The following is a 12,857-nucleotide window of genomic DNA, read 5'->3' on the forward strand; positions in this document are numbered from 1 at the left end:
AGGCGTTGATAAATAGTTAATATCGAAAAAAATATCAATAGTATCAAACGATACTATTTGCTCAGGTAGTCGTAAGATTTAATCACTTGACAGTGCTGAAGAGTAGCATATGGCGCTGCTTTATTGAGAGCTAATGAATACGATTTCAGCATTTGTAAAAAAAAAATAACAATAATAATATTTATTTAGCCCTTGGCTAGTATGAAAATGGGAAATTAACTACCTAATACCTATCAAGTGATCACAAAAGAGAAACCACAATATTGTATTTTGTTACAGTATAATTTCCTTCATTTGACTAGTATAAAAATAAATTAATTGCCTAATACCTATCAAGTGATCACAAAAGAGAAAGCACATTATTGTATTTTTGTGACAGTATAATTTCCTTCATTTGGTTGTCATCGTTGGTTCAATTATGCGTTGAAAGTGGTATTCATTTAGGACGGAATTGTCGAATAGTTCTACTTCATTAAAGGTGTCGATAAATAGTTCACATCGAAAAAATATCCATAGTATCAAACGATACTATTTTCTCAGGTAGTCGTAAGATTTGATCACTTGACAGTACTGAAGAGTAGCATATGGCGCTACTTTATTGAGAGCTGATGAAACGCTTTCAGCATTTGTGAAAAATAATAATAATAATATTTATTTAGCACTCGGCTAGTATAAAAATGGAAAATTAATTACCTTATACTTAAAAAAAAGAAGCACATTATTGTATTTTGTGACAGAATAATTCCGTTCATTTGGTTGTCATCGTTGGTTATGCGTTGATGGTGTTGATAAATAGTGTACATCGAAAAATATCAATAGTATCAAAAGATAGTATTTTCTCAGGTAGTCGTAAGATCTGATCACTTGACAGTGCTGAAGAGTAGCATATGGTGCTGCTTTATTGAGAGCTAATGAATTGATTTCAGCATTTATAGAAAGTAATAATAATAATATTTATTGAGCACTCCGCTAATATAAAATGGAAAATATTTGTGACCTTCCCGACCCAAAACTCAAAAATTACAGACATTGATCAATCTGTTCGGAGAGAAAGATTAGAAGGTGTCTATCACTTCGATTCGTCGAGCTGAACTCAGAAGTTCTCTCAGTTAGTAAACAGGAACTGAGGAAACTGACGGCCGAGCTCACAGACATTGTCCCGTGAAGTATCATTTGAATAACATGGAAAAAGCGTCTGAGGACACATGTCGCTTCTGTCAAGAAGCCACTCAGACAGCCAAACACTTGCTATGTGAATGTGAAAAGCTGTTCACCGGAAAAGGATAGAACATCTTGGGTCTTGGATTTCAAAGCCAGAAAAAGTGATCTATGTAGCCCTCAGAAAGGTGATAAAGTTCAGTGAGATATTATTGCCTGACTGGTAAACAGCGTGGGGAAGCACAATAGAACTACAGGTCATGGTGCTTGCGAGGTTGGATGATCTTTCCTCTAATCTAATTCAATCTAATCACTTCGATGTCAACACGTTTTCTGGGATTGATTTTTGCCAGACTTACCTACTGACTGAAATTCTTAATAGTTTTTATATCAACCGATGTTCGATATATCCAATGTTTTTTCTATACCTCTGTGACATCTCTCAGAAGTTTGAAGCTTGTATGAGAACTTTGTTTCAGGTTTTGAAAAAAAATTATGCTTTCTTCTTTCATACCTATTTTATATTATTATTTATTTATATCTGCCTCTAACGAGTGAGTTTGCTTGTATTTAAATATATTGTTTCTTGTTTTTGAGGACAGTGACCATCTATAGTATTCCTCATGTGAACTATTTACCATTTGCACCAATAGCTACATATCAATCAATCATACCTTTCAACCGAAAGCATTTTTATGGGATGGTAGGTCTGAATAGCACTTTTCAATATTTAGCGAATAATGAATTGTTATTTATACCTGAGCTCATGAACTCTGCAACGTTGTCAAGTTATAATTTGAATATTAAATATGTCGAGTTCACAGTGGACTTTTTACGATATTATTATATCCAAGTAACCACACTCTACCACAAAATTTAATTTGTGCTGAATTCCGTTTTGCCAATCAAAGTGACTATTAAAAAGTGATCACAAAACATAAAATATTGTTTTCCATATTCATCACATTGAAAAGTAGGAAAATTAATCTATGAAATTCTCGATTAAGATTCTACTTCTGTGATGAATGTCAGTAAAGAAGTTTAGGTTATATCGCAAATATAAGTCGCAGAAAATTCTCAGTGCATAAAATTGGCGAGCTTTTAAGGCAAAGCTCTCAAAAGAGGAAACTGAATGATAATACAGAAATTTCGCAAGGTACATTTAGTCTTAATATCAATTAATTCATTAGATTTTTAAGGTATTGGCCTGATTTGTGGTTTCGAGAATATTGAATAGTGATGAACTGTTATTATTGGCCATCGACCGAAGTCCTTCAGTCTATGAGAATTTTATTTTGATAACATTGTTGGAATTCATTTTTGGGTAATCAAAATACTTGTAACATATTTAATATTAAGAATTTTCATGTAACTTCTATTCAACGTTCATAATTCTTTCAAAGAAATCATACCAAGAACGTAGGTAATGTCTCAATATTTGCTTATTTTCTGAACGTCGGCAGCCCAAGTGGAAGCTATAACTTGAGTATAGCTTCAATACAAGCTTTCCTCCTCTGGTCTTTCGAAAAGAGACGAATACTGAAATAATGCTTCCAAAAAAGCTGACAATGCCAAATAATAGTATTCAGCACTATTTAGTGCTAAAATATTATTTACGATTACTTAAGAATATAGTACCAAGTAGTTTGCATATCTTGTTTTGATGTAGAATATTTTTCAGTGAATTTGATATATTAAGCAACATGTAAATATGTAACAACGTCTCTGTTGATACCAGTTTGAAAAGTATATCACAATGTACCACCTTTCTCATTCACATAATATACCTCCAAACGAAATTGAGATCCTCCACACTGATCCATTTCTATCTTTGACAGATGAACGGGTACGCCAACGAAGATGTTTTCTTGTCGTCAGATATAGGACATAACCAGGATCCGAACCAAGTGGAAACTCCGCGTCCTCCTAAACCACCCACAAGAAGCCGTTCCAAGACTAGATCGATGTCCAGGACAACGTCGCAAGCAGACAGAGATTCCATCCTTGGCAGGATGGACTCGATTATGTTTGACGAGGAGTTTAGGGAGCCTGTCGTCGAAGAACCCTGCGTCAAGGACCTTAGGGACTCGATGGGATACGCCATCGTCGACAAGAACCAAAATAAGAACTGGGAACATAAGTTCTGCACAGTTCCCAGGTCCCAAGGGAGCAAAGATCCTCCTGAAAGACCATTGAGGAACTACAGCACTCTTGGACCTAGCAGGCCGGTTCGTAAACCCAGCAGGAACATGACGGACGAAGAGAAGGAAAATGTGGACGTAAGCCAATATATCGAGATTGAGGACGATAGAGATCTGCAGTCTGGAGAGGTAATCCAGAAGATCCAGAATAGACCACTTCCTGCGCCGCCTCGACCGCCGAGGTCGAGATCGAAGCCGCTGGGTGATATTACGTCAAGGTCCAATCTTGAAATGGAAAGAGCAGGAGATGTTAAAGATGAGAAGACTGAAATCGATGAGACAGAGGTAAAGTTCAGAGTACAAGTCATTAAAATTTATATTTTTCAATGAAAATTGGTGTTCTGGATTGATTTTCGAGATTCTTTCGGAAAAAATATATGAAATCACACATATTCTTGAATCCTTTTGAGTATTCAACGTGGATCAGAGTTTTAATTCTAGTATTCTAGTATATTTTTGGTTTCAAGTGATGAGAAAATTATAATATGAAATTTTTTATTATAGTTTTTGGTACCATAGGCAGAAGAATAGCGTTCTAAAAATAACAAAGATGAGAGAACTTTTCCGGGGGAGGTTCTTCAAAAAATTTCATTCCAAATACTCACCTTAATTTTCATTACAGAATCACCCCTCACATTTTTTCGGTGTTAGTCAGATAACTTTGTTACTAAAAGAAGAAAAAAATGTTTTCCACAAAATTTTCACGAAATCGACTAGTATTTTTCAAAATAATTTCACAGAACGAAATGGGCAAAATATTGATTGCAACTTCATTTTTTCAAATGGAACACCCTGTATATTTCTCTACATTTGGCTAGCTCTTATTCCCCTGATTTCGAATATATAACATATTTTTGGCCTATCTGTCTTATTCTGAGTACCACCGAGTTTCAAATTTTAAAAACCACCTGGCAAGCTAAGTAATCAGTTTTCAAGTGGAAGGCTGCAATAATTCAAAATGCCTTTTTTTGAGTTATCTCTTTGGCAACGATATATGACATACATTTGTTATTGAATGAAATTATTAATCGAATATGCATTACACAGAAGTGGAAAAATTTGAAATATTTTCACTTTATGTGAAGAACAATAAGAATAAGAAAACTACAAGCAGAGAATATATGGAGTTGCATACAAATCATCCAATTCCAATTTATAGTGAAAAACGTATGTCATATCGTTGCCAACGAGATAACTCAAAAAATGACAATTTGAGTTATCGTAGCCTACCACCTGAAAAATGATTACTGAGCATGCCAGGCGGTTCTTGAAATTTTAAACTCTGTGGTACTCAGAATGAGAGAGATAGGCCGAAAATATGTTATATATTCGAAATCAGGGGAAAAAGAGCTAGTCAAATATATAAAAATATACAGGGTGTTTTATTTGAAAAAATGAAGTTGCAATCAATATGTTGCCCATTCTGTATATATTTCGTTTCGTAAAATCATTTTCAAAAACCCTAGTCGATTTCGTGAAACTCTTGTGAAAAACATTTTTTTGTAACTCTTTTAGTAACAAAGTTAAAGGGGGGTCAAATTATGGTGAAAAACCCGGTACATAAAACAAAGCATTGTAAAAACACTCAAAGACATGTAATGCTTAAATGCTGCTTGATTGTAAAAGTTTATCAATTCAATGACAGAATAGTTATTTATGCAACAAGTGCAAAAAGTGAATGCTTATTGCACTCGACGTGAAATTGTCCGACGAGGCCGTTAGGCCGAGTTGGACAACACGTCGAATGCAATAAAAAATTTTTGCACGAGTTTCATACAAAAGCAAAAAGCAAAAAATGATTTATTGAGGTGCGGCACTAGGTTTAGGAAAATGAAAAGCACAACTTGAATACTTTATTATTAATATCGATTTGCATTGAAACAGGAACTAATACCTTTTTAATTTAACCCAAACTTTATGTTTACCCTTAATGATGAAAGTGAATGAACAATTGGTGCAATTTTCAATATGAATATTTCGTAGTGAAGTACTTCTTAAATCCACTTCTTGATTTGTTACTGCTGTAAACGTACTAGTACTTGGTAACTGTACATCGTTATCTCCTTCAAGCTGAAATATTTGTTTGTCATGATGACAGCACGTTGAAGTAGAATGACAGATGAGTGCAATAAAAACTTTATCGCACTAGTGCAATAAAGAACTTCTTTTTCCACTAAATATAGTTCAATAAAGTTTTGCTTTTTGCATAAATGCAGAAAAATAATTATTTCACGCAAGCTCTCTGAATATCTATTCTGATTCCTCACATAATGTATAAGTAATTGTAATTTTCGTTATTTCCATAGGTATCTACCCAAACAGAACCATTGCCTTCGGACTTCGAGTGCGAAGAGATGATACATGAAGAAACAGACAAGATTATGACACCATCAGCATTAAGGAAAAATGAGTTACAGAAGATTACAGATGAAACTGATGAGCATCCTACAATAATCGAGAGAGTTTTCATAACACCAACGCAGTACTCGTACCAAGAAGAAACGATCACTCACGGTCAATTACTGGTTGAACCTTTGAACGGTGCAAGAATTCTTCCAGATTCCGATATGTCCCATGAGAGGATAATTCCAATAACGAGTGATGAAGACGAATTTTCAGAAATACCAGAAAATTTCAATAACCTAAGGAATCCAAATATTCAAACAGAAATGAATGTGGTAGTTAAAGAAGACATCAATGTCCCAGAGGAACATCTTCAAAAAGAAAATTCCTCAGATCAGAAAGCACAATCATCAGACGAAGCGAATACAGCAGCTTTTGACATGGAAACAATAGCATCAGATGAAAAAGAACCACAAAGGCCTCCCAGGTCTTCGTCCCTGAGAGCAGAAAGTGTGGACGTACTGAAGACTCAAAAACTACAAGTTTCAGACTTGGACGTAGACAGACTAACTGTCAACGAACTTGTGGCGAACAAAATTGTTGTGTCCGAAATCGAGAGTGGAAGTATATCTTCTCACGATATCAGTTCAAAGAGCGGAACACTGAGATTAGCTGACCTTGAGCTACAACCTGATATAGTACGAAAACTACTGGAACAGCTGAAGGAATCTTCGAGACAACAACCATCCATAATAGAAGAGGAGAACCCGGAGGTGGATGCCAATGGGACAAACGTGGAAGAAAAAAAAACTCCGATAGATTTTCACGTCCTTGAAACTTCTGAAAGCCAAGATTCGAGCATTACTCTTGTTCCATCTACTGAAAATGAAAATGAGCAAACGCTGATCGTAAACTCCAAAATGGAAGAAAATTTACCAACAGAAGAAGCGCCAGAAGAGTTTGTTCCATCGACGAGTGTTGTCTGTGATGCCAATGTTGTCGAATATGTTGATGATATAGTACATGAAGCTTCTGCGACAGTCAACGCTATTAAGAGTGTGGAATCAGAAGATGTGAAGATAGAGGATGAAAAACATATATTAAATATCGAACCTGTAGTTGGTGAATCTATCACGTTGGAAGAGGACATCTCGAAAGTTGAGGAAGAAGTTTCAGTGGATGGAATGGCAAAAGAAGAAACTGAAATGTTCGAATCAATTGTTCCAAATTCTGAAAATTCGGTTACAATCCAAGATGAATTGAAGGATGAAGAGGTTTCAAATTTACATGAAAATGTCGATGAAGAATCGATCAATGAAGAACCTCCTCTTAGACCTCCCAGGTCTACTGAGAAGAAAATGAGTGTCTGCGAACAATCAGAGCAATTAGAGACTCCAAATGATCAAAACGATGAGATGGTTCCTAATGTTCTGCAACCTCTCCAACTTCTGGAACCAGAGGTCGATGACGAGCCTCCTCCTAGGCCTCCTCAACCGCAAGTACCTTACATCCCTTCACAACCTCCTGCTGCCTTTTATGCGTTGAGAGCTCAACATTACGTTGAGGATTTACCTGATGACATTCCTATGGTTCCTAGAAGAAAGCGGCATCATCGACCAACGACGATATCGAAATCGAGTTCCTCCGAGTCCACCAGTGCTCCGTTACCAAGAAGGAGGGTGAGATCTCCAGAGCCTTCGATACCCCAGTTGACTGGTCAGTTAGCTGTAGCGTGTAGTACGGTTGCTCGCAATAGACTCAAAAGACTAATCGACGAGGTGACTAGCAAAATTTCGAGTGATCCCGATTCGGACACCAATAGGCAAAATGTTCAAGTTCTTGTTGTGGTTCTGTTAGTTTTTATCGCAGGGTTGTTATTGTTGGGATATGGTGACGGCAGGACTGTTCATACACACCATTGGGAATATTTCAATCCTCCCACTGATATATGATGTCTTCATGTTTTTTTTTTACGAGGGATAAGTTTTGTGAGATATTTGTTATGTTTTTGTTGTTGAGTTATATGATATGAGATTATATAAGAAATTTTGGTTTTCTTCAATAAATTATTTCTCTTAGCTACTTTAATTTAATTTATTCAGCTCCTTCAACATTTATTTTCAAGTATGATCTTTCAATAACTATGTGGTTATGCAGGGTTTTTCAATAGGGATGTATAGCACCTCTTCTTGCGCTAGTATCAGATAACCAAGAATTTAAATTATAGTGAAATTACAGAAATCCACAAAATTGAAATAATATTGGGAATGCCAGGAATTTCTCAGTTCTCCGTTAAATAGTGGATACAGGGTGGGTTCAAATGATGTTTGAAGCCCAGCTTCTCTAATAAAAAATAGAGAGAATACATTAAATTATGGAAAGTGTCTTGTATCGATCAAATACGTTAATTGCTAAAAAAAGTTAAAATAAACTGATTTAATTCAATAAAACTGCTAAACTGCATATAACTTCCAAACAATACGAAAAAATAGTCAACTTAGCATACAATCTACTCAGTTATGATATCACAAGCGCATAGACAATATTCGATTATAAACCGATTCACGAGACGTAGTTCGCGCAGCTCGAGTTGTGTTTCGCGAACTACGTCGAGTGAAGAAGTTCGTATAATCGAAATATATTGTCTATGCTCGAGTTGGAATACGTTACGATTATATAACGAATAATTTCAATAACAATAACCAAAACACTACATTTTGATAATTCAATTACATTTTACTAAGCTTGACTTTAATTTTTTTGGCGAACGTCCAAGATGGTTACTATGGAAATGATCCCAATATGACAGGAGGAAAAACACCACGATTATATCACGTCGTCAAGTTGTATAATCACTTATCAATACGACTTAACTATGGGAATTTTACGGATTCTATTGGTTCATCAGAACATGAGTCATATAATCGATATAATATATTACACAAATTACGAAACCATAGAAAATATGAAAAACCAGGTGCTTGTTATTTGATCCTGAGCTCCATAAAATTTTTGGGCCGAGGCTGTCAATACAGCCATATATCTCAGAAATAGATGCATAGCTTGAGGTCTAAATTTGCGAACCCTATTCAAAATCTGGTAAGGTAAAAAGCCATATTAATATTAATTACCTTAGAATATTAGGCAGTGAGTTTATAGTTCATGATCCAGAAGCTAATCCACTGAAATGTGATAAGAAATCCAAGAAAATTATGCTTGTTGGATTTGGAGATAACGTTAAAGGATATAGATCATATGATCCTACTATCGGAAGAATCATAACCAGTCATGATGTGATTAGGCATGCATGAAAAAGAAGCTAAAGAAATTTTAGTCGATCAAAACATTGGCTTGGACGAGAAGCAAGATGAGACCTATTCAGTGGGAGAAACAGACGATAAAGAAGAATCAGTAGTTACCCTAGACTCGGATGATGAAGAAACAAATATCCCTCGTAGATCTGAGAGAGTCAGAATACCAAACAAGAGATTGAAAGATTACGTCACCTACGTTTGCAAGGGTGAAATTGACGATATACCGATAAGCGTCAAAGAAGCTTTATCAAGACCAGATAAGCACAGATGGAACCAAGCTATGATAGAAGAAATGTATTCATTCTAAGAAAACGACTCCTGGGAATTGGTGGATGCGCCAATAATCCAACCATCGTTGACTGTAAGTTGGTTTTCAAAATTAAAAGTTCAGAAAACAACTTAGTTTATCGTGCTAGGTTAGTAGCTGAAGGTTTAACTCAAGAATGGGGCATAGATATGAAGTAACTTTTAAGGGCGTGGATCTTTTTTTTTCGTGGGGGGGGGGTAATCGAAAAATTTTTTTGACGACCACGTTTACTCATATCTGTAATGGGAAAAAAAGAAGTTCGAACCAATTTACTCGAAATAATTTTTTTTTTACCAATTCGTTTGTTCCTACCTTATACTGGATGTTCCTGAATTAGATTCACGGAGAAAAATGAGATATTCCTTGGCTAATTTTAATAATAAAAAGTCCCATGAACATGAGCCCGCAAACGCTTTGTTCTCGAGATACAGGGTGTTTTTAGTGACGCTTATATCAGTTTATCGAATCGTCTTCGCTACGGAGTGGGTAAATAAGCACCAAAACTTAAAATAATTCATATAATTCATTCATAACAGCTTACTAGCTGGATCTTTATAATAATTTGGATATTCGTGAGGATACTATGTAGAGCTGTTTATATTTTTTTTCTCGAAATCGATAGCAGATACAATAAAACTAGGTATAACAAACCAAAAGTGTAGTAATAGACCAGAGTTTCTTTTTACATTTGGCTAAACTACCAGCGGTTCACCAAAAAATATTTCTGAAGGGAAAAATCAGGCACCCTTCCAGAAAAAATGTCACCCTGTTGATTTGCATTCAAAATTAGTATATTACATGATGAAAACTTCATATTGGAATATGCAAGGTCAATTCAAATTTATTTTTGCGTTCCACCCTACATTCATCTTCAGTAGGTACTTCCGTTTGTTGTTGGATAATAATTTCTCAAAAAAATTAATCTCCGACATCCCTTCCGGTCTCAAACAAATTGACCTGCGATCCGTGATAATGATATTCATATTAGAATCATAAATTGCCAATAACGAAATTTAAACGGAACATCTATTGACTCACACCTACAGCTTTTCAAAACGATAGTTCAAAAATTTCCGTTAATCGAGTAGGTTTTGGTTCATTAAATCAATTCAACATCCTGAAGCTCTAGAAGAGAGCTCTTGAATTTGAGCTCTTTCAATAATTTTTTTTTTGCGCAAATCGTAGAACAACTTTAGGCAGTACGAGTACTCAATATTTTTCTGTGTCGAGTTCAATTTTACTTATGATGTAGGTATTTAAACATCTATATTTGAAAGTTAGAAATTTGCAACAAGGACCTTCTAGTGAAAATTTATTTTATTTACACTTATCGAAATATTAGTTCAAACTGACCTGCTAGACTTTCAACCGTCTTCGGGAATTTGAGTATCTACCATCAGGAACCGAACTACATGCATTCTCAAACCCTTCTCGGAAACATAAATGTCAGTCATTAGGTAAATCAACCCGAGTCATGACAAGCAAAATAGGTAGGAAAAATGCGGACAAAATGACATACTGTTTTGTTTTTCAATAATATATTTTTAGTTATTGCAATAATACTCCTATTTTGGTACTAAATACTAACTTTCGTTAATTGTTTTTAAGTATTATAAGCTGAATTATAAATTGAAGTAAACAAAAAAAAATGAAGGATATAAGAAATTATTTTGACTTCTAACAAAATCCATTTTGTCCGTATACTAAGGACAAAATGACATACTAGTAATAGACATAATGATAAACATAATATTTGAATGCAGTTCGAAAATATGAAGGTTTTGGTTCTCGAGACAGCATACGATGTATAAGCCCAGTGAAAACACTCCATGCAACGCAGCCACTGCTCACCAGGTATAATAATAATTAATAATAATTAAAATGTTTATTTGAACCACATACAAAACTTTCTTACAATCTATATAACATTATGTACTAATTAAACTAACAAGAGTTCCATTAACTCTCAAAATGTCAAAAAAAACATTAGAAAAAAATATATATCTTTCCCGAAGGCACATCCATTGGCAAGCCACTGGATCTGCCTTGTGTGAGAAATTATTATTTCATTTACTCAAAAACAAAAGGACACTCAAAGAGAAGCAAATCCCGATTATATACAGGGTGGCCATTTGAAAACGAAACAGACGAGATTACAGACGAAATAAAGTTTTTCGATAGAAATGCTCGGACAGGTCGATTTCTGTTTCGAGGGGGATAACTTAAGATGTAGGTTACGGACGCATAGCGTTTCAACCCTTGCTACTACAACCCTCACCCCCAAATTTTGAATAGGGAAGATGGGGTGAGTGATACCTCATTTGAAAGGTATTTTTATACTGATTTCAGCACAGTAATTGTTTTTTCATTTTATGCATTAGTTCTCGAAATATTCTTAACTAAGTATTTGAAAATGAAGTGGTGTTTTCATGGCACTTGTAGTGTTTTGTGAAAAATCGACATTTTGAGCTTCAAAACAACCATGACTGTGGCTTCCTTCCTAACTAACTAACGCATGAATATTTCGAGAACTAATGCATAAAATGAAAAAACAATTACTGTGCTGAAATCAGTATAAAAATACCTTTAAATTGAGGTATCACTCACCCCATCTTCCCTATTCAAAAATTGGGGGTGGGGGTTGTAGCAGCAAGGGATGAAGCGCTATGCGTCCGTAACCTACATCTTAAGTTATCCCCCTCGAAACAGAAATCGACCTGTCCGAGCATTTCTATCGAAAAACTTTATTTCGTCTGTAATCTCGTCTGTTTCGTTTTCAAATGGCCACCCTGTATAAAAAGAAAATACATCTCATCTTGAAAGGGAAGAAAAACTGAGCGAGCAGGTACATTATCTAAACATGCACAAATGAATTTTTCATACAGAGAATTTCTTCGACCACTCTTGCTGACATCATTTTCAACCAATTTTTGATTTTCCTCTTGAATTCATTGAGAGTTGCAGAACTTTTTATTGTTGTTGGAACCTTATTGTAAATAAAGGGGGCTAGGTACGTATGTGACCTCTGACCTATCGTTTTTATTGTTCGAGGAAAAATAATCCAATTTCCTCTATTTCTGGTACTATATTATTGATGATCATTGAAGCTTACTGTCATCAAGTTCTTTCTCTGGTGAATTGTCAGAGTCAGGTATGAAACGAAAAAAAACGTCATTGCAATAAATGCAGGGGCAGTCATCGATATCTTCATTTTTATTGTTAATTCAGTGTCGAATTCTTCATCGTCAACGACTTTTTTTATTTTTGAACGGCCTTGTTTTTTGTACCATACGGTTTTTTAATCATTGAATAATGTTTCAGTAATTTCTTGTTTCTTCTTCTTGGGTGGAATGGTCGCAGCAGGTTTAGCCTTGGTTTTGTCAAAATAAGGCGTTAACGTGCATTTGCGAGCTTCTGGCTTTCATATTCCTTGTCACCGAGGAAGTGGTAAAAGAATTTCATTAGGATATCGTATTCTTTACAAGATATTGTATACCAGGATTTCTCGTTATATCACGTATGGTACGTGCAAAG

General features: G+C 35.2%; 1 protein-coding gene across 2 annotated transcripts in view; it reads left to right on the top strand.

Annotated features, from left to right (window-relative positions):
• LOC123672838 overlaps positions 1 to 7,780 on the top strand; it is a 37,492-nt gene extending 29,712 nt beyond the window's left edge. For both annotated transcript variants that reach the window (XM_045607146.1, XM_045607147.1), the window contains exons 8-9: positions 2,997 to 3,644; positions 5,666 to 7,780. In XM_045607146.1, coding sequence (XP_045463102.1) covers positions 2,997 to 3,644; positions 5,666 to 7,654 — 2,637 coding nt within the window. In that variant the 3' untranslated portion in view covers positions 7,655 to 7,780. The remainder of the gene's footprint in view (positions 1 to 2,996; positions 3,645 to 5,665) is intronic.
• The last annotated feature ends 5,077 nt before the right edge of the window (positions 7,781 to 12,857 follow it).

This window comes from Harmonia axyridis, chromosome 2, assembly GCF_914767665.1.
Source record: "Harmonia axyridis chromosome 2, icHarAxyr1.1, whole genome shotgun sequence".
NCBI classification, from domain to species: domain Eukaryota; kingdom Metazoa; phylum Arthropoda; class Insecta; order Coleoptera; family Coccinellidae; genus Harmonia; species Harmonia axyridis.